The 26,441-nt window shown below is 42.7% G+C and overlaps 1 protein-coding gene across 2 annotated transcripts in view; it reads right to left on the bottom strand.

Moving 5' to 3' along the window:
• The window catches only part of LOC143989392 (DNA primase large subunit-like), a 226,666-nt gene that overhangs the window by 40,470 nt on the left and 159,755 nt on the right, over positions 1-26,441 (bottom strand). For both annotated transcript variants that reach the window (XM_077489511.1, XM_077489512.1), the window contains one exon: positions 8,367-8,493. In XM_077489511.1, coding sequence (XP_077345637.1) covers positions 8,367-8,493 — 127 coding nt within the window. The remainder of the gene's footprint in view (positions 1-8,366; positions 8,494-26,441) is intronic.

Here is a 26,441-nt window from a genome sequence, read left to right as displayed (position 1 = left end):
TGTCTGGTGGAAGAACCCCCCCCCAAACTTATCAGAGGTCTGCCTGCTGCTTTCTCGGAGTACATCATGGGAAATATTCATTACCTACTGGATTATACTTCATCTCCAGGTGAATGATAAGTGATTATTCCTGCGCTGCTCCTAGTAAAGGCTACCTATATGAATAGCTACATACACGATATGGACCAAACCGTGTCCAATAGAAAAAATATGTGGAAAAAGTTGATGTTGCGCTATTCTTACTCTATTGTAAGAGGGGGGCTGTTACACCTTCTACTCTAATACTATATAAATGACTTACAAACAGTATGAAGGGTCAATGCAATATTTGGGTATGTGATAAATTCTAGATGTTTTATATGGCTTGTAATTGAATGTGGTGTGGGTATTTTGTAGAAAAGAGTATTATAGAATAGAGTGCCAAAAAAATTCTAAAAAAAAAAAATGTACTCTAAAAATCTATAAACCTACTTGCAGAGGTGAAAATACCAGTAGTGTTGAGTGTATATAAACCTCACGAGAATGTATTAATGTAGGAAATTATAGCATTGAAATCCCATATGATAACAATTTAACCCCTTCCCGCCGAGCGCACGCAGATGTGCATACTCGGCTTCCGGGGGGTATACCGGGATGATGCCCGCACCTGCAGGCATCATCCCGGTACAGTTTTATTCAGCAGGCGATTGGCTATCCAGCCATAACAACCGAAGTGGCTAAAAGCTGCTCAAGTGTTATGCTGGAGGGGACGTCCCCCCTCCCGCCGCTGTTACCGGTGCTCCCGCTCGATCGGGAGCACCGATTCAAGATCCGGCGCCTCCGGCTGCCGGGGTGGAACTGGAACGAAGCCGTTAACGTCACTTCCCGCTTACTCGGCTGCCAATGGCGCCAGTTTTAAAAATATATACGGTATTCAGAATCGCCGTTTTCAGCGATCTGAATACATTGAAGTGTAAAGGAGAGATGGGGGGTCTTTTAGACCTCCGATCCCTCCATAAAGAGTACCTGTCACCACCTATTACTGTCACAGGGGATGTTTACATTCCTTGTGACGGCAATAAAAGTGATCAAATTATTATTTTATTTTTTTAAAGCGCCCACCGTCCCCGCAAGCTCGCAAAGCAAAGAAAAAGCATACGGAAGTCGCGCCCGCATATGTAAAACGGTGTTCAAATCACACATGTGAGGTATCGCCTCGATCGTCAGAGTGAGAGCAATAATTCTAGCACTAGACCTCCTCTGCAACGCTAACCTGGTAACCGTAAAAAAAAAATTAAAACGTCGCCTATTGAGATTTTTAGGTACTGTACTTTGTCGCCAATCCACGAGTGCGTGCAATTATAAAGTGTGACATGTTTGGTATCCATTTACTCGGCGTAACATTATCTTTCACATTATGCAAAAAAATTGGGCTAATTTTACTGTTTCTTTTTTTTCATGAAAGTGTCCCTTTTCCCAAAAAGTTGCGTTTAAAACACCGATGCGCAAATACCGTATATTGTTTGGGGGCTCCAAGTAATTTTCTAGCAAAAAATATGGATTTTAACTTGTAAACACCAAATTCCAAAAATAGGCTTAGTCATGAAAGGGTTAAAGAAACAAAAAAAAAAAAAATCAACAAATAAATATAAATAAACGCACTACAGAGGCAGCTTATGCATGCATATAACACTTCAAGTGTTGGACTGTGTGTGTTTAAATAACTTCAATATCCCGTGAGGGAAAGTGCCAAGTGCTCATAAGATAAGTGCGAACTACTTCATTGCACTAAACAGAATAAGGAACTATTTACTTAGATCATATATGGCCTGGTGTTGGCCAATATTGTAAACAATAGTGACATATAACAGTGTTAAATATCATAGAATAAATGAATAAAAGTGCCAAAAAAAGGATAAATATAAAGTGCACAGTGACAGACTCCAAACACCCTACAGAGGTGTTAGCACACAAGTGTTGAATGATCCAAAAAAATATTAATGTGAAATATAAGTTATCAAACTCAGAATTGAAATCCTATAAGATGCAGAAAAACATAAAAATGTATGCATCAAAATGTAACATTTGGAACATCTATTTGATAACATTTTGTGAACGTATGCACTGAAGACCAGGTAGCAGCCTTACAAATCTGAGCCACAGATACCCGATGGCGAAAAAGCAAAGGAGGTTCCTACACCCCTGGTAGAATGAGCTCTCACCCTAAAGGGAGGAGCCTTTAGTTGACCTGAATGACCAATTGGCAATGGAAGCTGCCTGTCCCTTCTTGGCTCATTTTAGTAAAAAAAAAAGGAGTCTGATCCTCGGATCTCCGCAGATCTAGACAAATAAACCTTGATTGGCTGGACAACCTCCAAGGAATGAATTTGTCTCTCTTCCGCCAAACAAGGCTGAGACAAAGAAGGCAAAATAATGTCCCGATTTAAATGAAAGACCGACATCACTTTAGCAAAAAGGATAGAACAGGTCGTAACATGACCTTGTCATGGTGAAGTATCAAGTATGGTTCCCTGCATGAAAGGGGTGCCAACTCCGACACTTATAACCGAGGTGACAGCCATCAGGAAGGCTAGTTTGCGTGACAGCAAGTCTAATGGAATTTCCTTGATAGGTTCAAATGGTTGTTTCTGTAAACACAGACAGCACCAAGTTCAAATCCCAAGGACACATAGGTGACCTAATGGAGGGGAAGTAAACGAGTTGCCCCCTGCATAAAGGTTCAGACCAGCGAATGGGAGGCTAAAGGTCTTTGAACGAATACTGACTGGGCCGAAACCTGACCTCTGATCGTACTCAAAGCCAATCTGATTTCCACAGCTGACTGTGGAAAAGAGAATTCTTCTAATCACATAATGCCGAGAATGCCATTTTTTGGCTTCACACTAAGCAATATAAGTCTTCCAGACCTTATGATAGATATTCCTAGTATTCACTAGGGTAGACACCGCTGGTCCCGAGATGTCACGGTCCTTTAACACCCTGGCTTCAATAGCCATGCCGTCAAATTTAGATACTGTAAATTGGGGTGGAATATAGGACCTTGAGACAGTAGATGGGGGCGACGTGGAAGCGTCCATGGCCCATCTACTGTCAGTTTTACAATCTCTGGGAACCAGGAACTAAACTGTATATACCACCACCAAACCAAAAATTATATTTTACTCATTGCACCCATCCATCCACGTCTCCATGCTTTATTTTGTTGACAACTCATTTTGAAAAACATCGCCCCCTAGCATTTCTAGCCACAGTCATCTTAAGTGAAGACTTGAGTAGCATTTACTTTCTGGAGTCCATCATTCCTTAGCTCAGGCACACAGACAGGGGTGTGTGCTTGGCTGAGAAATCACCTCCTTCATGAAGACTTATGAGCATCATTTTGGCCTAAACCAAAACCCTGGAAGCAACTAAAAGAAATGTAAAGAAAAATTAAACGTTTAACCTGTAGCCGCCCGCCCACTGTCATATGACAGCGGAAAGTTGCCCTTGTTCAGTTCATTTCTGTTCTCTTGTTCATTCACACAGGGCATGCGCGTGATCGCGGGCGCACAACCCTAAACTGTTGGTGGCTGCATGCCCCAGACACAGAGCGTCACCGACAGGGGTGAACAGCCATTGGGCATGGCTGTTCACCATGTGATCGGCCGCGACTACGTCACGGCTGATCACAATGGGTATTCCCTGCGAGCAGCGAGGTCATGTCGGTGGCGGCGTGTTCCCAGGAACACTGCTCATCAATGACAAGGGTAAACAGCCAATGGCTGGTGGCTGTTTACCACGTGATCGGCTGTGATCCGTTCACAGCCAATCACTAAATGTAAACAGACTGGTTACTAGCTGTTACCGGCTCTTCTCTCCTCACACACCGTTTCCAGTGTGAGGAGAAAAGAGCCAGGTGCAGTGAGTTACCGATCAATGTATTGTACTACACCAACACAAGTATTAAAAAGAAAAAAAAAAGTCACATCACCCCTCCCCCCATTACAGCTGTCACTCAGCAGTCACCACATCAGTGCCCAGAAAGTGCACCCGTCACCCATCAGTTCCCACAAAGTGCACCCGTCACCCATCAGTGCCCACAAAGTGCACCCGTCACCCATCAGTGCCCACAAAGTGCACCCGTCACCCATCAGTGCCCACAAAGTGCACCCGTCACCCATCAGTGCCCACAAAGTGCACCCGTCACCCATCAGTGCCCACAAAGTGCACCCGTCACCCATCAGTGCCCACAAAGTGCACCTGTCACCGTCAGAGCCTGCCATCAGTGGTGCACCTGTCACCCATTAGTGAACATCGCCAGTGCCTGTCATCAGAGACCACCATCAGTGAACCATCCGTGACCCTCTCTTCTATACTGTATAATACCTGTATATTTAAAGAAGTGTATGTAAACAAGTGTATCATAGTTTACTGTGTCCTCTATCCCAGACTGACACATTTCATGATGCGATTTGTATTTTATAAATAAATGTAATTAAAGTATTAATTCAGTGACATGCCTCATTTAAAGTCCCATTTCCCTCTCTCTCCAAATGTTGTACATATATTAGGGATGGAGGCTTTGCTGCTGTCACAGATAGATTGTGTCAGGTCGCATCACATTGCCATCTGTGACCCTCATGTGTCACCATCAGAGACTGCCACCCGTCACTTGTCAACCACCAGTGACCGCCATTTGTCACCCGTCGCACAGCCCATCAGAAAAAAATGTCCAAAAGATTCTATACAAGTGAGGAGTCGTTCCAGATCCTCTCCATGGCTGATCAGAGAAGTGGGGAGCTCTCATCAGACTCAAATTCCAATTCCGATTGTGAATCAAATTCAACATTTGAACCGATCGATAGTAGTGGATGTGCAAATGAATCAGAGGAAGAATGGATCCCTCCTAAAAGAGCACGGTGCTCTGGAAACCAGGCAGCCACCAGCAACATACCCCAGGTATAAAATCAAATTCCCAGGCCCAGTACCAGCGCTGCTGCCAGCGAAAGGCCACAAGAAATGCCCAGGCCCAGTAGCAGCACTGCCGCATCATCACGCCCAAATGTCAGCACAGGAAATTAAAATCACCCAACTATCAGCACTGGAGTGTCACGTCCCCCCAGATGGTCTTGCTAATCGAACATGGCTGCCTTCCAACTCAGGATCAGCAAAAATTCCCCCTTTCACTGCACAGCCAGGTGTGCAGGCCAATACTCAAAATTTTTCTGCAATTGATTGTTTTGATTTATTTTTGACTGACCCTTTGCTGCAACTCCTTGTGGACCAGACCAATTTATATACCCAGTAGCATATTGCCAACAACCCCCAATCATCATACGCCCGTCCATTTGAGTGGACGGATTTGACTCTGGAGGAGTTTAAATTGTTTATGGGCCTCACCATAAACATGGAGCTTATAAAAATAAAAAATAAAGGACATGCCTATTGGTTCACCAACCCCATTCACCACATGCCCATTTATTCTTCCCTAATGTCCAGGTCCTGAAACGAGATAATGCGCTTTCTTCATTTAAGTGACAACACCGAGTGCCCTCCCCGCAATCATCCAAATTACAACAAATTATATAAAATTTGCCCATTCAATTTCTTTTCCCAACGATCTGCAGAACTCTATGTCCGCGATAAGCATATATGTGTAGCTGAGTCCCTGGTACCATTTTCAGGCCGGCTAAGAATAAAACAATACATTCCTAGCAAAAGGGCCAAATACGGAGTGAAATTTTATAAGCTTTGCGTGAGAGTCACGGGATATCTGTATGTGTTACACATATATACCAAGGAAGAGATTCCCAGCTCCAGCCCCCTGAGTGCCTACATGGGCACAACAATAAAATTGTATGGTACCTGGTATACCCATTGCTGAAGAAAGGTTACCACATATAACTGGATAACTTCTACAACAGCCTGCCCCTTTTCAAACACCTATACCTCACAGAAATCCTGGGCTGTGGAACCTCCAGAAAGAATAGGAAGGGCTTCCCACAAGCAATAGTGAATATGAAATTGTGCAGGGGAGAAACAACAACTGAGATGCAACGAAGTGCTGGCCTTGAGGTGGAAGGATACCAGGAATGTATACATGATGTCCACCATCCATGATGACACCACAGTTGAAGTTCAGAGAAGACGAGGTCCCATTGTAAAGCCAACATGTGTACAAGATTACAATCAGTACATTGGGGGGGGGGGGGGGGGTGTATTTCAACGACCAATTCAAATACGTCAGCCCTATTTAGCAATATAGGAGGTCTTGTTTCTGAACGCCACTTCCTGGACCACATTCCACCATCTAAAGCAGGCCGAAAAATGGATTTAGAAGAGATACCAGCTACCATTGTCCCCACTGTCCCTCTGAACCTGGCCTTTACATTGGTGAATGCTTCAGACTATATCACACAACCCTAAAATATTAGCCCATATTCTTAACCATTTCCATATTTTCATTATCTGTGCTGACAATTTCCCATGCCACTGCTTCCATGTGAACTGACCCTGGCCTGTTTTATCAACTACGCTTCTGCCTACCGCTTGGACTGCTTTTACGTGAACTGACTCTGGCCTGTTATATGGACTATGCTTTTGCCTACCGCTTGGACTGATCTGTTGCCCTGCCACTGTAGTACACAGGGATATCACATGAGGGGCTCCAGAAATGTTTTTCCGGATGGAGAAAACAATTTTTTTGTTGTCTCCGGGTTTCGTCATTTCCAGATTAGAGTCTGGAGTCCAGAGGCTTCATAGAGATTTGGGTTTGGTTGAAGCCTCCACCCCTGTGCACAGGTCTCACCTGATTGCGGCCCTCAGCCTGCTGCTGACTTACTGCCACTATCCCCCTGCTTGCAGCATAAACTGACCACACCTCTGCCTGCTACCCGGACTAAAGAAATAATTACCTGTTGCAAGAGGCAGTATGTTTATGAAAGGCTGGGGAGCAGTACAATGAGTGCAGGCAGGTAACGATGTACCAGGACCAATATTATGGTTGTGTTGGCTGTCTCTGCCTGGACAATTTCAATGGACAAATTCTTTGGCTATGCTGACGATATCCTTGTGCTGACTATAGACAATATTACTGCCTGCTGCCTGGATAAATACTATTGTTGCTAATCACATCCCTGCCTGCTGCCTGGATCAATTTTCTCCTCTGGAGACACTACTAAAACCACAGGTAATATTTTTTTTTTTACACTTTCCTCAATAGAATTTTGGAGTGTAATTTTTGGTATGTAAATGCTATGTGTTAGAAATATAAGGGCCTTCAAAAATAATAGGTTGTCAGGAAATTAGAGGTGTAATTTATGCTTGTAGAATGCCTGAAGGTGCTACTTCAATGGTGGACCTCTGTATGTGGTCAGGCTGTTTAAAAGTCTCACATGTGGTATCGCCATACTCTGGAGGAGTAGCAGAATGTATTTTGGGGTGTCATCTTTGCCATGTACATGCTATGTGTTGGAAATATTCTAAAAATTGATAATTTTGTGGGGAAAAAAATGTGTTTTAATTTTTTTTGCTACATTTTTCAAAAACTTCTGGAAAAAAAATGAACCATTCAAAAGACTCATTATGCCTCAGTGATTATATGTTGGGGTGTCTGCTTTACAAAATGAGGTCATTTTGTGGGAATTTCCATTGTCCTGGTGCTCCAGGACCTTCAAAAGTGCAATAGGTGGTTGAGAAATTAGATGTGTAATTTATGCTTGTAGAATGCCTGAAGGTGCTACTTCATTTTGTGGGATCATTTTGTGGGTATTTGTACTTTCCTGGCTTGTTAGAGTCTCAAGAAATGAAATAGGTCTTCAGTACATCAGGTGTAATCAGGTGTGATCAATTTTCAATAATTTGCACCATAGCTTGTAGACTATAACTTTCACATAACGTCCACTCATTAGGGTTATTTTTTACCAAAGATATGTAGCCGTATACATTTTGGCAAAAATGAATGAAGAAATATTACTAATTTAACCAAAGAAAAATATTTTTTTCACCAATTTTTCAGTCGTTTTTATATTTATAGCACAATAAATAAAAAACCCACTAGTGATTAAATACCACCAAAAGAAATCTCTTTTTGTGTGAAAAAAAAAAGAACGCAAACTTCATTTGGGTACAGTGTTGCATGACTGAGTAATTGTCATTCAAAGTGTGAGAGCGCTGAAGGCTGAAAAATTGGTCTGGGCAGGAAGGGGGTGAAAGTGCACTGTAGGCAAGTGGATAAAACAAGTAAATACAGAGTAATATGGCTGCCTTTTTATTTGATAATGCTAGCAGTATAAGGATTCAAAAATAGTTCAGAGAGCATTTAGTTCCACTTTAACATAGGGCATTTGAAAATAAATATTGCATCCAAATAAAAAATAAAAACTTACCATGATAATCTCCTTGACTTGGTGGATTTGACACAATGATCTTCATGCAACTGTATGGTGTGTAGTCTGTTCTCTTTCCTTCCTTACCATAGTTGTGACGAATGCTGTAAGCATACCCTTTGTCAAACTGAAAACAGAAGACTTTTTTTAATGATTTGCACAATAAATTAGAAAATGGGTATAAAGCTATTTTTTTGAACATTTAGGTCTATACCACTGTAACATGAACGCCCTCTGTTCTGTAAAAGGATACACTAGAAACATCCTTAAAAAAAAAAACACTTATAAGTTACATATTGGTATCTGGTCTTTTGCATCGATGAACTTAACAATGAATCCCTCTTCCCACCACCGTCCCTCCAAAAAAGAAAGCTGCTCTCACTGATGTGCGACATGAAAGCAGGAATTCTGCCTGTGTCCAATGCAACCAATTAAGGCCTGAAAAATTGCAATTCTGAATTTAGTCATTTTTTTTGTGACAAAAGGACGACACTTCCTTTACTCAAACATTCGATAAAAGTGGTGGAAGGGGAGCTTTGCCTATCAGCGCATTCCAAACAGAATTAGCGTATGTGTGTCTACCACCTGCTGATCGGCAAATATTATTGCTTCCAGGACACAATCCTACATAGCGTTACGAAAAGTTGATGTAAATACTGGGTTAACCAGACAGGAAATTAAACAGAAAGTGCTGTGATATGTAAAGTGCTTTCAAGCCATGAGCACCATCTGCAAATTGATGGATACTGATCAAAAACTTTCACACTGCATTATTTATTCCTAAATGGATGGGAATTCATTTCCAAGTGTTTACACTGCCGAGCACAAACCAAGCCTAGGACAGCTGCTAAGAAATAACATTTTTCCCTTGTCACCATTTCTAGACATTTAAAAACAAAAACAGTTTAGCTATTTTTTCAGTCTGCCACAGCAATTCACTTCATTACTGAATGGCGATGACATACTAGGTTTATCCTGTTACAGCTATCATCTTAGCAAGACGTGAAATTGATAATGCCTTAATGCCATTTTAAATTATAAGCGTGCAACAGACTACTCCTTAAAAGCCAACACAAAAGCATTTATATTCCTGGTCAAATGCTCAATATATTATACTTTAGATTACCATAAGTCTTTGTATTTACATGCTAAGCAGGGCAGGGAAAGCAACTTTTCAGTATTGCTGGTATAAAGAAAATTAATCTCCATATTAAGTGAGTGGCTGGTCGACTTGTGATCTTGGAAGTGAAGTTGTCACCCATAAAATGTCTGGCTTTGCCTTTGAGCAGTCAACCTTTACTGCAGATCTTGCTTGTGCCTGCCATGAACCAAAATTATTCAGTAATCTAATGAGATGTGCTGTACAAATAATTATCCCCAGAGCAGAACAGCCGTACTCGGCAGAAACAGATGGGATACTACCATGCTTATGAATATATAATTTACAGCCAGCAAAGGCATTGAATAAACAGCAGGAGAATAAACTCTCGCCTGTTACAAGATGCTGGTGGAGAGAGCAGTCAATCTTCTACTATCATGTGTTCCATCATATAACACCTTTTGTGAAGCTATTTAAATGGGCACTTTGGCAGAGATGTAAAGAAAATATACATACTATTAAAACAGGAAAGGTTTAAAAAGGTAACACTTTTTTTAAAAAGAAAAACTTTTTTTTCAAAAACGTTATGAGTCTGCTTGTTTCAGCAAAGCCTATTTTTGGATTTAGGGAGCTAAACAAATCATATGTAATTTTTGTGTGTGTTTTTTTTTTTTTTTTTTTTTTTAAAAAGCAATGGTTTTTCATTTTAGATATAATAGGCAAGACAAAAAAACAGCACGAGATACTGCAAATTAATTTGGTCAACACAAAATTATTACAATGTATATGTTCAATTTTAAACAGTGGAGGACAAGACTTTAGGCATTATCTGGAGTAGCAACAATGATTAACCACTTAAGCCTCGGAAGGGGATTTATCCACTTCATGACCAGGCCATTTTTTTGCGATACGGCACTGTGTTAATTTAACTGACAATCGCGTGGGCATGCAACGCTGTACCCAAGTAAAATCTCCCCCCCCCCACAAATAGAGCTTTCTTTTGGTGGTATTTGATCACCTCTGCGGTTTTTATTTTTTGCACTATAAACAAAAAAAAGCAACAATAAACAATAAAATATATACTTTTTGCTATAATAGACATCCAATAAAAAAAAAAACTTAAAAAAACAAATTTATTCATTAGTTAAGCCAATATGTATTCGATATATTTTTGACAAACAAAACAAAACAAAAACGCAATAAGCTTATATTGAGTGGTTTGCGCAAAAGTTATAAAACGTCTACAAAACAGGTGATAGATTTATGGCATTTTTAAATATTTATTTTTTTAATTTTTTTTACTAGTAATGGCAGTGATCTGTGATTTTTAGCGGGACTGTGACATTACAGAGGACAGATTGGACACTTGACACTTTTTTGGACCAGTGACATTATTGCAATGCTAAAAATATGCACTAGGAGGTGCTTTCTCCACTCACCGTAAAATCCTTTTCTCTGTAATTCACCGACTGACACAGCTTCTCTCTTTAGACCATTGGGTTGTTATGCCACCTTCAGGAGAAGACTAGGCATTACATGTTAACGTGATAATAAAACTAGAACTTTCTAGTTCCGCCCAAGGGGCGGTCCCTTAGGTAACAGCCCCTCAGCATGCTACTGCAGCCTCAGTACGTCAACAAGCAGTATAAAGAAAAGAAAAATATGAGGGTGCTGTGTCAGTCGGTGAATTACAGAGAAAAGGATTTTACGGTGAGTACAAAAAATCCTATTTTCTCTTTATTCCCTGACTGACACAGCTTCTCTCCATAGATCATTGGGACGTCCCCAAGCAGTGCCAAAACGAGGCGTAGGAAAACAGCATAAATCTTCATCCACCATGGCATGTGGGAGCTAGCACAAACTTTACCCACAAAAAAACAGGGTGCTTCTCAACAGAGCTTCTCAACGGAGCAGCACTACCCTCAACGAATGCAACAGTGCATCAACTTAAAAGGTACTGCGTTTTTACCCCAAAAAAAAAACAGGAAAAAGAGGAAAAGATTGCATATGCAATTGCAACTATACAGCCGCCTGCATAACTTTGCGGCCAAAACAGGCATCACCCGTTGCACTGACATCTACCTTGTAGAACTTTGTAAACGCGTGGACAGACGACCAGGTCGCTGCTTACACCCTTGAGCGACAGACACTTGATATTGGAAGGCCCAAGACGTTCCAATTGACCTTTTGGAGTGGCCCGTGACCGGAAAGGGGGGCACCTGTCCCTTCAAGGCGTAGGCTTGTACTACAATCTGTCTAATCCCCCTGGAAATGGTGGCCGACGAGACCGCCATGCCTTTCTTTGGACCAGCCACCGAAAAACAGTGAGTCTGACTTCCGGAAGGGAACCGTGGCGGACAAATACACCTCCGGAGCCCGAACCATGTCCAGAGCATGAAGGACCACCTCCTTAGGATGTGTCGGCTTAGGACACAGAGATGGTAACAATGTCCTCATTGATGTGAAATGCCGAGACTACCTTTGGCAGAAAAGACTGTTGCAGACGCAACACCACCTTATCCTTGTGGATAACTAGATAGGGCGACTTGCAGGACAAGGCCGCCAGTTCCAAAACCCTCCAGGCCGATGTGATGGCTGCTAGAAAGACCACTTTCTGGGAAAGAGTTAACAGGGGAAACTCTCTGATATTTTCAAATGGCGGTTGTCTGTAGCGCCTATAACACCAGGTTCAGATCCCACGGGGTAACGGTAGATGCACCAGAGGGACTACATGTCGCGCCCCCTGAGCAAAAGTACCCACTATAGATTGAGATGCCGAGGTCGCTGAAAAAGGACAGCCAAAGCTGAGATTTGTCCTTTAAATGGTGCTTAATGCCAATTTCTGGTCCACCCCTTGCTGAAGAAACAGAAGGATCCTGGATATAGAAAAGGCACGCGGATGCCATCTTTTCTCCTCACACATGGAGATTTAGGCCTTCCAGGTACGAAGATATATCTTTCGAGAAGATGATTTCCATGCTCTCAACACAGTTGGGATCACCGAGTCCGACAGACCCCAGTTCCTCAACACCTGACTCTCAATAGCCATGCCGTTAAAGCCAGCGATGGTAAAGCAGAATGGAGAATTGGACCTTGAGACACTAGGTCTGCGTACCAAGGACGCTGAAGCCAATCTGGGGCAACCAGTATTACGGGGATCCCCTCGGCTTCCACTCTGCGAAGCAGACGTGGTAACCGTTTCAGTGGAAGAAAGGCATAGATCTGGTACTGATCCCACGGAGCTACCAGCGTGTCTGACGCATCTGCCCACGGATCTCGTCCTGGACACGAATCTCGGCACCTTCCAATTGAGACGGGAGGCCAGAAGATCCACATCTGGTGTGCCCCCCCCCCACAGGCACAGTAGCCTGAACACCTCCGGATGCTACGCCCATTCTTCTGGGTCCAGCATCCGACGACTTAGATAGTCCGCCTGCCAGTTTTCCACACCTGGGATGTAAATGTCCGACAGGGCCGGTACATGTCACCCTGCCCACCGAAGTATGTTAGCGACCTCCTGTGCGGCGGCCGAGCTTCTTGTTCCTCCTTTATGATTGACGTATGCCACAGCAGTGGCGTTGTCTGATTGGATCCTGATCGGACGTCCTTGCAGTCTCACTGACCATGTGGAGAGGCATAGCCTGATCGCTCTCAGTTTGCGCAGATTGATCAGCGACCTGGATTCCTCAGTCGACCAGAGGCCCTGAGTCGACTGAACTCCCATCACTCCATCCTAGCCGAGTAGGCTGGCGTCCGTTGCGATCACCGTCCATTTCAGAGGTAGGAACCAATTCCCAGACTGGTGTGGTACTGGGAATATGGTACTACCTCGAAGGAGGCCACCACGAGTCTCAGGACTCGCACGCAGAAGCGCAGCAACGACCACTTGCAGTTCATCAGCAGCTTGAGAGGCTCTGAGAGTCTGCAGCTTGTCTGAAGGGAGAAACACTCTCACTTCCCTGGAGTCCAGCAGCAAGCCTAGGTACTCCAAACGCTGCGTCGGTACTATCACTGACTTTTTTAGGTTCAACAGCCCCCCAAATTCTTGCAGGGTCTGCAGGGTGATTGCCACATCCTCTTCTAACTCTGAGGTGGAAGAAGCTCTCAGGAGATTGTCTAGGTAACCCACGATCACGATCGTGCGTTGCAGTCGCAACGCCAACACAGGAGCCAATACCTTGGTAAAGACTTGGGGGCTGATAAACCAAAAAGGGAGAGACACAAACTTGTAGTGGGCTTGCCCGACTGAAATTGCAGAAACCTTTGATGCCGGAGGCATATGGGTATGTACAGGTACGCATCCTGGATGTCTAAGGATGCCAGGGAGTCCCCTTGATGGAGTGCAGTGACTACTGAGCGTACTGATTCCAGTCTGAACTTCTGCACTTTCACAAAGTGATTAAGGGCTTTTTGATTGGACATACCCCTTTCCCTCTTGGGAACAAACAGGTTTGAGTAGAACCCCTGGAAATGTTCCGATTCCGGAACAGGTAAAATCACCCCGAGATTCAGCAGGTCCCCTACCTCCAAGAAGGCCTCCTGGCGAGCTGGGAGAATTTGTATGCTGGAGAGGAGGAATCTGTTTTGCGGGCAAGAGAGGAAATCTATCTTGTAGCCGTAGGAAATCAGATCGCAGACCCATTGGTCGGACAGTCGAGAGGACCACCGGGCTGCAAACTCCCGAAGTCGACCTCTCACCCGAGTCATGGGTGGGGTCAAACCTTCATGCGGTAGCACTTTTGTTTGCAGGCTTGTTAGGCTTGAGGTTCAGGGACGTTTCTGCCCTTACGTGGTTGTCCTATCGGGCTGGGGACGTTTTGCCAAAGCTACGGGCGGATGAAAAAGCTTTTTGGGAAGGGAGAAAGAGGGCTCTTGCCTACGGCGTGGTTCCTTAGCCTTCCTGGCCTGTGGGACTAGTGTACTCTAACCACCTGTAGCATTTTTAATAATGTCATCCAAAGAGGCTCCAAAGAGCTGGTTGCCACGTCAAGGCTTTTTTGGATGCCTGTTCAGCAGACCAGCATTTCAACCAAATCAGGCACCTCAGCACCACTGCTGACACTGAAGCCCTGGATAACAGGGGCAGGGTATCCAGGGCCTCGTCACAAAATGTACTTAAGGCGATGCACTAGTTGGTCTGCTAGTTCTACGCAGACAGGAGAAGCCTGCTGTTCTCCCAATTCGCTGTGCAACAGTTTTGCCCACTCAGTGTCTGCGACACAAGTGTGGATGCCAGTACTGGTCGCATGGTTGACCCCAACACTGTAAACAAGGAAAGAGCCACTGCCTCGGCCTTCCTGTCCGTGGGATCCTTAAATGCAGGAGTCCCCTCTACCTGGATAGTGGATACTTTGTTTAACATGGATACTGGGGGGTCCGCGACCGGAGGAGCCGACCACTTTTTCAGAAGACTCTCCTCAAAAGGGGCAACGCACCGCTATGTGTTTGGGGACCGAAAGGTCTGTTGCGGTCAACCCTATTCCTTGTAAATGAACTTGTCAAAATAAGTCAGATACGGGAAGACCTTAGGTGAATGGCTGGCTTACGGGACCCAAAAGGACCGCTACATCAGCAAAAAGCTGCTGGCTCCTGAATCTTCAAGGTATCACGCACAGCTGTGATAAGTGCTCCAACAAGCGCTTTGTCGTGCACGGACCCGGACAGGAACTCATCCTCATTGTCCTGGTCAGCGTCATCTGCAACGACAGAGCAGGGGTCACCAGCCTCAGCAGGGCCCCAGGGAATGCATCAGAGCTCTCCCCAGAGGGGGGGCAGGGGCTGCTTTTTAGCACCTTTGGCAACAAAGTAATTGAGGACTGCTGACAAGGCGTCCAAAGGCACAGCGCATTCCGCACGTGAACCGGTTGCAATTGCCTGGACTTCGGGGTAAAAAACACCAGTTTCTGAAGCCATGCTGACCCTACCCTGTCTGCCACCTGAAGGAGGCTTAGGACAGTGACAGTCCCACCCTCCTTACTGCTTCTGGCTGAGGGGCTCTTTCCCGCAGGACTCACCACCCTGAAGGGTTCTGCGCTATCCATCAATCAAGTAGTGCCTGTGGTCTCTGTTGGCTCCCCGGTGCAGTGGGATCCGCTCGGTGTCAGTGGAAGCTGCTGCTAATGGCGCTGGAACCGCTCTGCAATGTGTTCAGGCTCAAATGGCCGCCCAGCGTCCCGTATTTCAAAAGAATTAAAATACATCAGCTGCTATTAAAAGAAAAAGTATACTTTTTTTTTATAACATACTTACCTAGGTGGATGCAGCATTGGCAACGATGCTGCATCTGTCACCCTGCGCCTCTGCACCGGGAGCGAGCGATTGAACATTGCAGATGGCTCGGTACGCTCTGTTCCCCTGAGCAGAGAGCTGCTGACTGTCAATCAGCAGCTCTCCGCTCTGCTCCTCCATGCTCACTGGAGCGCTGAGCTGTGGAAGGGTGGGGAGTGGCCGTCTCAGGCTCTCAGTGGCTCGCTGAGAGGCTGAGTAGGGCATCAGTCCAGGCAACTGGCGGATCCAGACCCGGTGTCTGGACTGTTTCCTGTCACGTCAGCAGAGAGTGGACTTCAGTCCGCTCTATGTCGAAACTGGGTCACAAGAATGCAAAATAATTTTCACTCCTGTGACCCATAGGAGAAGCCCAGCTAAACAAGCTTAGGCTGGACTTCTGCTTTAAGGGCTGCTACTGAAACCTTCCATTTATAAGATCTAGTTGCCTGGCTACCATGCAAATCCAAGAGATACTTGCCCTAAATGAATATGCAGAAAAGGAGTTCTGAATTAATTTGCTACATGTATACCCCTGTTCAGTAATTCACAAAGTTCTTTAGTGACAGATGGCAGACTCCATATTCATTTCAGTACAGTTTTCCTTTAACCAAAACAACAGCCTGTAATAGGTTTAAAACAATAAAAGTCATCTCCACTGCAGTAAAATACTGCCTTTTACTAAACTTTATTATTTTGCTTCTAATCTCCATATAAAATATGCTGCAGAAAATGACTTAAATCCCAAATAAAAAAAAAAAAAAAAAAATCAATAATACGGAGATAGGGAAATTAATTTCAAGTGTCAACATTTAAATATGATTCCTAACCTTGGGATACCCAAGAACAGAATTATGTAGGGTTTCAAGAAAGGAAACATTTCAGTGGGAAATACAGCAAGGCATAATTAAGTTTAATCGGCATTCACATTTGCTGTGCAGAATAATTAAAACTACATCACTCTTAAATCTACATAACTATGTCCTGGAGATATTCTCATTAGTAATACTTTATCCAGTTTTATATCAAATGGGAACCTTCGTTTACAAGGTCACACAATAAATTAGGCAAACAAAATTAAAGAGAAAAAAAAAATAGAAAAAAAAAATCAACTTGAAACAGATCTTTATCAGATCAAAAAAATCATAATGCACAAAAATTGGGAGTATTCATGATATTATACAACTTATTTATGAATCTTTATTAATGGGGCATTCATCCCTAAATCATAGCCTATAACTATAAAGCAATAGGATACCAGTAAACGTAACCAAAAGTATCAATATATGAAAATATGAAACCAATAAGAGGTGCACTTTATACAGCTAATAGCGTAGCTGTACATAGCTTCTTTTTTTATGGAGTAAAATGAACTAGGTATTTACTATGCTATAACAGGATCAGCTTTTGTTCCAAAAATAGAAAATAGAAACAGAAGTCTGTGGTGAACCCGGATTCGGTTTAGAATACCCAGATGCTGGTCTAGAAAAGCACTATGCAAATATACCTCTTAAAATTATATTAAAAGGTGTGTTTTATTTTATTTAAACACACGTCATACCTGCTCTGAGCAGTGGTTCGGCACAAAGCAGCCCCGATCCTCTTATTGTTGGGTTCCCCACCAGCGCTCTTGGTTCCTCCCCCTTGACCAGTGACCCCCAATAGCAAGCCGCTTGTTATGGGTTCACTGGTGTTTGATACAGAGTCCCGCTCTATGTATACATAAGACTCAGAGCATCAGCTCTGTCCCGCCCCCTGCTCTCTCCCTTTTGGACCACTGCCTGTGAGTGACAGAAGTGGGAGCCAATGGTTCCAGCTGCTGTGTCTGAGCTATTGAGGAGAGAGAGCATGCAAGAGATATTGGGACAGCTGAGGCTCTCGTGCACATCACTGGATCAAGATGGGGTGACTATTTTTGTGGGGGGTGGAGGGCTGTGGGAGGAGAAGCACACAAAGTTTTTTACCTTCCTGCATATAATGCATAAAGGTAAAATACCTTCAGCTGTTAAAGTGGTTGTAAACCCTTACAACAAACTTTGACCTACAGGTAAGCCTAGATTAAGGCTTACCTGTAGGTCCAAGAAATATCTCCTAAACCTACTCGGTTTAGGAGATATTTCCCGAAAGACAGGCACTGCTGTCTACGGCGGCGCGCAGGCGACGAAGATGCCGCGTGTGTCGGCTCCTGTGCGCATGCGCGGGAATGACGTAATCGCGGCTTCGCCCAATGACATAGGCGGAGCAGCGAGACCCCACCGAGAAGATGGATGCGCCGGACTACAGGGGACAGCGGTGACATCGCTGGCTCCTGTGTCAGGTAAGTGACACATAATGGACTACTATGCGATGCATAGTAGTCCGTTATGCTTTGCCTTTGCAGGGAATGAAAGAGGAAGTAAACCCAAAAAAATCTACAGAGCTGAGAATAAAACCTAAAAAAGTCACAATAATGCAAGATGTAATCACATGTAAAAATGTATATGAAGCCAGAATAGTGTTAAAAAAAAGTATATTTATTATGGGTATTTATGTAGCGCCAAAAATTTATGCAGCACTTTCCACATATATATTGCAATTCACATCAGTTCCAGTCCTCAAGGAGCTTACAATCTAAGGTTCCTAACTCACATTCATACATACACATACTAAGGCTGGTTTAGACAGGAGTCAATATACCTACCAGCACGTCTTTTGAGCGTGGGAGCAAACCGGAGTACCCAGAGGAAACTCACACAGGCATAGGGAGAACATGCAAACTCCATGTGGGTAGTGCTAGGGTTGGGAATTGAACAGACCACATTAGGGCTGCTAGGAGGAAGTGCTAACTGACTTAGCACTGTATAGTTTTGTTTAATAATTAACAACCCAAAAAGTACATAAAGCCTGTCTGCATGCAGAGTCATGCATCGGTCCTGAACAGATCTACACCCAGGGATGCATGCGGCGATCAGTGAAGATCTGTGCAGTCATCCACCCGTTATTGATTTGAACTATCTGAATCTCCCAAATACATAAAACACAGACCTCTATAAGGGATCACTGATCAGTATGCTTGAATGAATGAGGCTGAATGACCAGTTCCCACCAAAACACAGAGCAGGATAGGAGCATTCCGTGTGCATTTTCTGTACCGCATTCAAATTGCACAGCCTTTGCGATCTGCTACAAGTGCAAATACAGGCACCAGATTTCATTGTACTGCAGTACTAGGTGATTTGGTGCGGCATGTCTTTCAAGAGTAGTGCATGCACTACTTTTTGTTCATCCCAGTACAATCTGCAGCCCAATCAAACCGCACTGCAGGGTAACACACAGGAATTGCACAGGAAAACAGACTACATTCCTGTGTGAAGCCCTAAGTATTTTGCAAGCATACATAATTATACCAAACGTGATAAAAGAGTTAGGAAGTTTAAAAAACTATCAATAAAGCATACACAATTAGTAGTGTAGGACAAATAAAACTGCATGCAGGTCATCGAGGACAGTTTAGTATAAAAAAAAAAAAATCAAAAAAATCTTACATAATGGCAATACTGACCACAGCAACAAAACACTAGGTAGTCCGAGTCAAAAAGGTCTCTCAAAAGCAAACATTCCAGACAGACATTTTCCAGATGTGCTATTCAAGCTCTGCTGTAAAAACACATAGAAACAGGCAGGGAAAAAAACAAAAAAACGCATTGGTCAGCCAAGGAAAAAGATGCTGACTTGCCTTCACATTTGAAAAATTTTCAGCAGCAACATCAGCTCACACATAAACCAATGGGACATCCATCTACAGTCTGTAGAAGTCTGGTCAGAGGTGATGTTCACCTTTGACATGGAAAGAGTATCAAGTGACTCACCTTTCCATGAAAACAAGAACTGGTGGGCAGAAAAGTGGCAACAGGAGCTCTGATGGACTGATGAGTTCAAATTTAAAATTGTCAGTTTATTCTCCAAAAACTTGGAATGAATGCCTACGGGTAACAGCGAAGCATGGTGGATGTACCTTGCAGGTTTGAGGATGCATTTCTGCAATTTTCCAGGTGCATAAACAGACCTCTTCATGGCAGCACTGATCAGTACGCTCATACAAATGAGGCGCGGATATTTAGTGGTCTCCTCAATGCTGAAAAGTACAGTCAAATATCCATCTATCATGCAATAAAATGCAGGAGACGACCGATCAGTCCCAAATTCATTATTCAGCAATACAATGACCACAAACAGAATAATATACATCATAAATATCTTCAACAAAAAGAAGAATATGAGGTCCTGGAAGAGCACTGATCCCAACATCACGGTGTCTATCAGGGATTTCATGAAAAGATAGAACAGAGACTGCCTAAGCACAAATAATAACTATGGTTGATTTCATCTAAATACTTGGAACAAGCTACCTGCCAAGTTCCACAAAAAGCTGCGTGCAAGTGTACCTAGGAGAACTGATGCTGTTGTAAAGCATGAGGATGAATACATTATTGGGATTGATTCAATTTAAACTGTCCATACATGTATATTTCTTTTGTTCAGCCTGCAGACCAAACAAAAGAAATGTAACAGATTCCATGATAAATCCTCGCCCACCAGGCTATTGCGTTCGGACAGTCATCAGGGCCATATGCTGCTTGAATTGTGCTGTTTTTTTTTTTAAAATTTAAACAAAATAACACTAAAACGCATACACAGGGAACAGAGATCTATGGAATGAATGCTAAAAAAAAGCATTCTCAGCTGTCAGGTACGTATTATACCATGTAACAACAAGGTCTGGGGAATGCCCAGGGAAAAACCAAAGCCTACTTACCACCAGCTCGCAGACAACCAAATTAACCTGTCTAACAGTATGCGTTAAAAACAGGGGTTTAGTCCGCACGCATTTGCAAACGCATGCGACAGCCACAGAGCCACGTCAAGGCACCCTGGTATCTGTGGTCCTAACACTAACATATAAGTGTCCTCGCAGTGGAGGCACATGCATTCTGATGGTTAGATGAGGGCAGGTGGACTGAAGGGGAGCCACCCCTCCTTGAAGGTACAGGAGCACACCAAACACCCAGCAAGAGCAAAATGGCAGCAAAGGTGTTGGTGCACTGCTGGACCAATGCAAACACTACCGTGTTATCAAGAACTTGCCCACCGCCCTCATCTATAGCTGGCTATCGCAGTAAGTGGCTGTGGAAGGCTAAACAACAGGTAACAACAGATGTATATAAAAATACTAGTGCGCTCCCTAATGGTTTATAGAACGACTAAATGAGTAAAAATTAAATGAATAAAAATTATCATAGGAAGCAGCCAGCACAAAAACGGTGATCTCAACACCAAATAAATGTGTAAAAAATGATATAAATGAATGCAGCGCTACCTAAAAGTGCATATAAAAATGGTAATAGCTAAAATAAATATAGTGCAACTCAAATAAATATAGTGCAACTCAAATACTATCCCATTAAATAATGAATGCAGCATGTAAAACGCAAAAAATAAATCTGCATAAATTTTCCAAGTACATAAATACCAAATAAATTGTGAAACAGATATATATAAATAATTAATAAATATTTTGAAATATCAATCCAGTGATTCTGTGTAAAATAATCAATATTTCCAAGTGATTGTCCACAAAAAACATGCACATAAAGCTGAAAAACTTTTTTCAAATAACAAAAGTCCATGCAAAAAGTGATTTCCAATAGTGCCACTCCACTGCAAACTTCAGTGCCTATTCAGTGCACCACCTATTTCCCCCCAGCCTCTCACCTCCAATAGCTGGCAAAATAGGCGGTGTGTATAATCAAATAAGCTGCTGGCTCCTTATTCATCCAGTTTCTCTGTTCTATCGCTGTTAGTATCTCACTGTGACTCATATATGTAGTACATATTCTCCCAATTTCTCCAGAGTATCCAATAAGTATGCAATGGAAGAAAACAGAAGGGCTTTCATGTGTAGTAACTATGTATCGCTTTATTAAAAAGAACAAATCCACACTTACATGAGAATACACAGTGGAACGTGCAGCAAACGCGGACTTCCGGTTTCGGCCGTAACCGGAAGTAGTATGTGCGACACCCAATTCCTTCCCTGACGCGTTGCGTTACACCACGTAACTTTTTCAAAGGGTAACAGGAAGTAAGTGTCACCAGGGTTTATATAGAGTGAGCGCCGTCGCCATAGTAACTCAGGACGGCGGCGCTATTGCATACTAATATGTGAATCAATGTCTAAGAAATCAATATTCAATGTATTCCAGAGCAAAAGGATTAAAACGTTTTAAATATCATATTACATAATAATATCAATGAATGAATTAAAATTTTAAGTAATAGGGATGAAATAAATATATATAAAAAATAAGCCGTGTCTAGTGCTGGCTTATAAGAAGAGCGGCATCTAGTGGTTAAATTTTAGAATGCTCTTCATATTAATAGAACTGGATCAAAGGGGAAAATTAGAAAACAAAATGTATAAAATATATCGTTATGCTAATAATCAATAATCCTCTCTATTTGAAAACACAGCAATTATGTGAAAAGGAGAATATCTCCATAGTAATTATAGCTTCTACCTAAATATATATAAAATATCATATAAAAATATAAAATACTATACATAGATAAAGAAATAATATTAAGTATTGATAAATCACCATAAATATCAACAAATGAAATCTATACAGTACCAGTGAATAAGGATACTATTATGTATCAAGTATAAAAGGTGATATATAGCGCACAAAAAATATTAGAACCAATATAATATCATTTTTAAAATAATTTTCTAAAATTATTTCGGAATAAGTTAAGAATAAAGTTAAAAATTTGAAATAAAACAATTAAGATCGAACTCAACGTTATGCCCTAATGGTGTAAGGGTACGGAGTTCGTGTATCCACCTCGATTCAGCCTGACTGATTTTGAGGTGAATCGTGAAGCAGGTGAAGCCTGCGCAAGGGTAGGCCATTAAGGAGAGAGTTACAGTAGTCAAGGCGGGAAATAATCAAGGAATGAATAACAGGATTTTTAAAATGGCTTACCTGTAAAATCCTTTTCTTGGATGTACATCAGGGCACACAGAGCCATAGTAGTTACTATGTGATTTATATGGACCACTGATAAGTGATAGACACTGGCACGCCCCTAAGGCAAGACGTGTACTCCCTATATAACCCCTCCCACTACTGGGAGTCATCAGTTTTGTAGCCAAGCAATACAAGTGTATACCAAGAAGGGAATGACCTCCGTATCCCCTGATGTACATCAAAGAAAATGATTTTACAGGTAAGCCGTTTTAAAAAAAACTGTTTTTTTTTTCTTACATCAGGGGACAAAGAGCCATAGTAGTTACTATGTGGGATGTCCCATAGCAATGGCAACTAAAGAAACAACAAAAAAATAGATAGGAGGCCAGAGGACTTATACTGCAGCCTGCAGTATACTGCGCCCAAGGCAATATTCTCATGACCTTTAATATTGATTTGATAAAATCTGATAAACGTATGAACCGAAGACCAAGTCATGGCATTACAGATCTGAGCCATAGAGGCCTGATGATGCACCACCCAATAGGCATTAATCGCCCTGGGTGAGTGTGCTCTAGCATAAGAAGGAAGAATTTACTTCTTAAGTCGAAGCTTGAACAATCACTTGACGAATCCAATTGGAAAATAGTAGATTCTGACACTGCCTGTCCACATTTTGGACCTTCCGGCAGTACAAACAAAACATGTTTTGCGAACCTGAGCAGTTGCCTTTAAATAGACTCTGATCTCTTTTACTACATCAAGAGAATGTAGTGCTTTCTCTTCCCTAGATTGAGGCTCTGGGGAGAAAGACGCAAGAATAATATCTTAGTTTAAATGAAAAAAAAAAAAACCCTGTTAACACTTTTGGTAGGAATTCAGGAGGAGGAGAAAAAAAAAGAAAAAAAAAAAACACCTCATCCTTATGCATGATCAAATATGGCTCTTTACAAAGACAGAGCCACTAGTTCCGATAATCTTCTAGCAGAAGAAATGGCAAATGGCAGATTATCTTTCTTGACAAAAAGAAGCAAGGAAATTTCTCTTAAAAAGGTTCAAACGGCTGATTCAGCAAAGCCAAAAAAAACAAACTTAAATTCCAAGGATTTAGAAGTGCTTTGATAGGGGGAATAATCTGTGTTGGCCCCTGAATAAGCTACGCACCAAGACTGGGAAGCAAGAGGCCATTGAAAACACTGACAAGGCCAGGATCTGGTCCTTGATAGAAGTCAAGGCCAGCTTTATTTCAAATCCCATTTGCAGGAATCAGGGATCCTACCTATGACATACTTCCTGGGGTGCCATCCTCTGGATCCACACCAAGAAACATATGCCTTCCAGACCCTATAGTAAATGATTCTGGAAGCCTGCTTCTTGGTATTAAAGTAGACACTACAGAAGGAGATCACCCATGATCCTTTATAAAGTGGGATTCAACAGTCAAACCTGTTAAATTTTTCATCCGTAAGGTAGGATGAAATACTGGACCTTGTGCGAGAAGGTCTGGCTATAATGGCAGAGTCCGAAGGACTCGTACTGCCATCTTTATGATCTCGGTAAATCAAGATCTTCTGCGACCCACTGGGGCCACCAAAATCACCATCCTTTCATTCCTGCTTAATCCTGTGCAGAATGCTAGCGGTTCCCTTGTTCTCGACACAAAGTTGTCGACTTTGTTGTTGAATCTGGACGCGAATAGGTCCATGTCTGGATTACATCTCTGACATATCGCTAGGAAGATGTCGGGGGTGAAGAGATCATTCTCCAGGAAATAACTGTTGATTACTCAAGTAGTCTACATTCAATTCTCTATTCCTGAAATAAAAAATTGCCGATAGGCAAGGAATGTTGTGTTCTGCCCAAGCTAGAAAATTATTCACCTCTTTTTGGGCTGCACGACCTCTCGTGCCCCCCTGGTGATTGATGTAAGCCACCGCCGTGGCCTTGTCAGACTGAATTCTGTAGCCTGACCGTCTCAGATTCTAGGGCCAGACGTACTGCCCAAATCAACCAAAAAGTTGATAGGCAAGGTCCTCTAACCTGGACCATCTCCCCTGGACAGAATCTTCTTCCAGGGCTGCTCCCCAACCTAGAAGGCTGGCATCTGTTTAACACCTTCCAAAATAAAGATTTCCCCTTTTGCTGGATAACCACCAATTTAGACTGATTATGTCGGGTGCCAAGCGTATTGGAAACAAACAAGGCCTGAATCTTTTTATTCCAGACCAACGGGATGGTGTTTTGAAGCAGCTTTTTGAGTAAAAACTGCGTGTAAGGGGCGGCCTCGAAGGAGATCACTTTTTCCCCAAACAATCTCCTGCACAGCCAAATGGAAGGAATTTTCCTTTGTTTTGATAAGTTGAATTAGTCCTACAATGGAACGGATTCTTGTCTGGGGTAAGAATAGCCTCTTCTGTATAGCATCTATAACCAGCCCCAAGTACTGTAATCTCCTTAATGGTTTTAAGGAGAATTTTCCTAGATTGAGTATACAAACCCAGAGATTTCAGGTAGTTACGGCTGTGCTCAGACTCTGGTTTTAGACCCGAGACTGAATGATCTATTAAAAGTAGATCTTCTAAATAGGCTAGGACCACTATGCCTTAAGCCCTTAAATTAGCTAAAGGAGGTGCCAGAATCTTTCAGAACACCCATGGTGCTGTGGCTAAACCGAATGGTAGGGCCACAACTGAAATGATAATTTTATATTTTAAAAACACAGAAATTTCTGGCGAGCGGGAAAAATTTGACACATGGAGATATGCATTCTTGATATCGCTTAAAGCCAAAAAAAACTCCCCTCCTTGCAGGATGGACACAACCGATCGGATTGTGCGAAAGGATCAGATGTTTAAGTGCCGATTCAGATCTTCGAGATCTAGAATGGTTCTGGAACCGTAAAAGGTTTGAGCCAAACCCTGTGCCCTGTTCCACTAAGGGAACCTTCTGATATCACCGACTGGGATAATAGCTGATCTAGAGGCCAGAAAGAGACTTCTTTTTCTCTGGATCCTTGGGAACATTTTCCCTTGAAAAAAAATAAAAAATAAAAAGAGGAGACGTAAACGCTCGGAATCACAATCTAGAGAAAAAAAAAAACGTCAGAAATCCATCTGTCTTGACAATGTTCCTGCCAGATCTTTGAGAATCGCAGGACCTTTCCCCTCAACAGAAACAAGTTGGGGTGCCCCTTCATGAGAAGTCTTTAGCATTCTGCTTTGTGGGCTTTCTGCCCCAAGATCTCTTCTGACCCTGTGGCTGCCGTTGGAGACTTTCCCTTGAACCTGACGGTCGAAGCGCCCCGACTGCCTAGAGGCAGATGCCCCTTGCATAGGAGAGGCAGCACGATTAAAGGAGAAATGTTTGAAACTCTTATTTACTGGTAAAAGAGAGCTTTCCCCATTAGAGCTTTTTACACGGTGCTTTGGCTGATCAATTTTTCAGCCACAGAGCTCTGCGAGAATACACTAGTCCAAGCATAAGCCATAAGGCTTAAATTACTATTTCATAGCATCTACTGTGAGACACAGTGCATCAGATACATCAGCCCATTGCCGGGCCTGCTGATCAGGGAGAATTTCAGGTATCTCCACAAACTGTTCCTTAATGGACTGAGATACACCAATTGCAGCAAGAACCGGCTGCATTACTGAACTTGCAAAAGACATATTGTCTTTAAAAGGAAGTTCCAACTTTTTATCT

The sequence above is a fragment of the Lithobates pipiens genome, unplaced genomic scaffold (assembly GCF_037356315.1).
Source record: "Lithobates pipiens isolate NorthernLeopardFrog02 unplaced genomic scaffold, aLitPip1_a1.2 Scaffold_18, whole genome shotgun sequence".
Lineage (NCBI taxonomy): Eukaryota > Metazoa > Chordata > Amphibia > Anura > Ranidae > Lithobates > Lithobates pipiens.
This window is presented reverse-complemented; position numbering and strand designations above follow the sequence as displayed.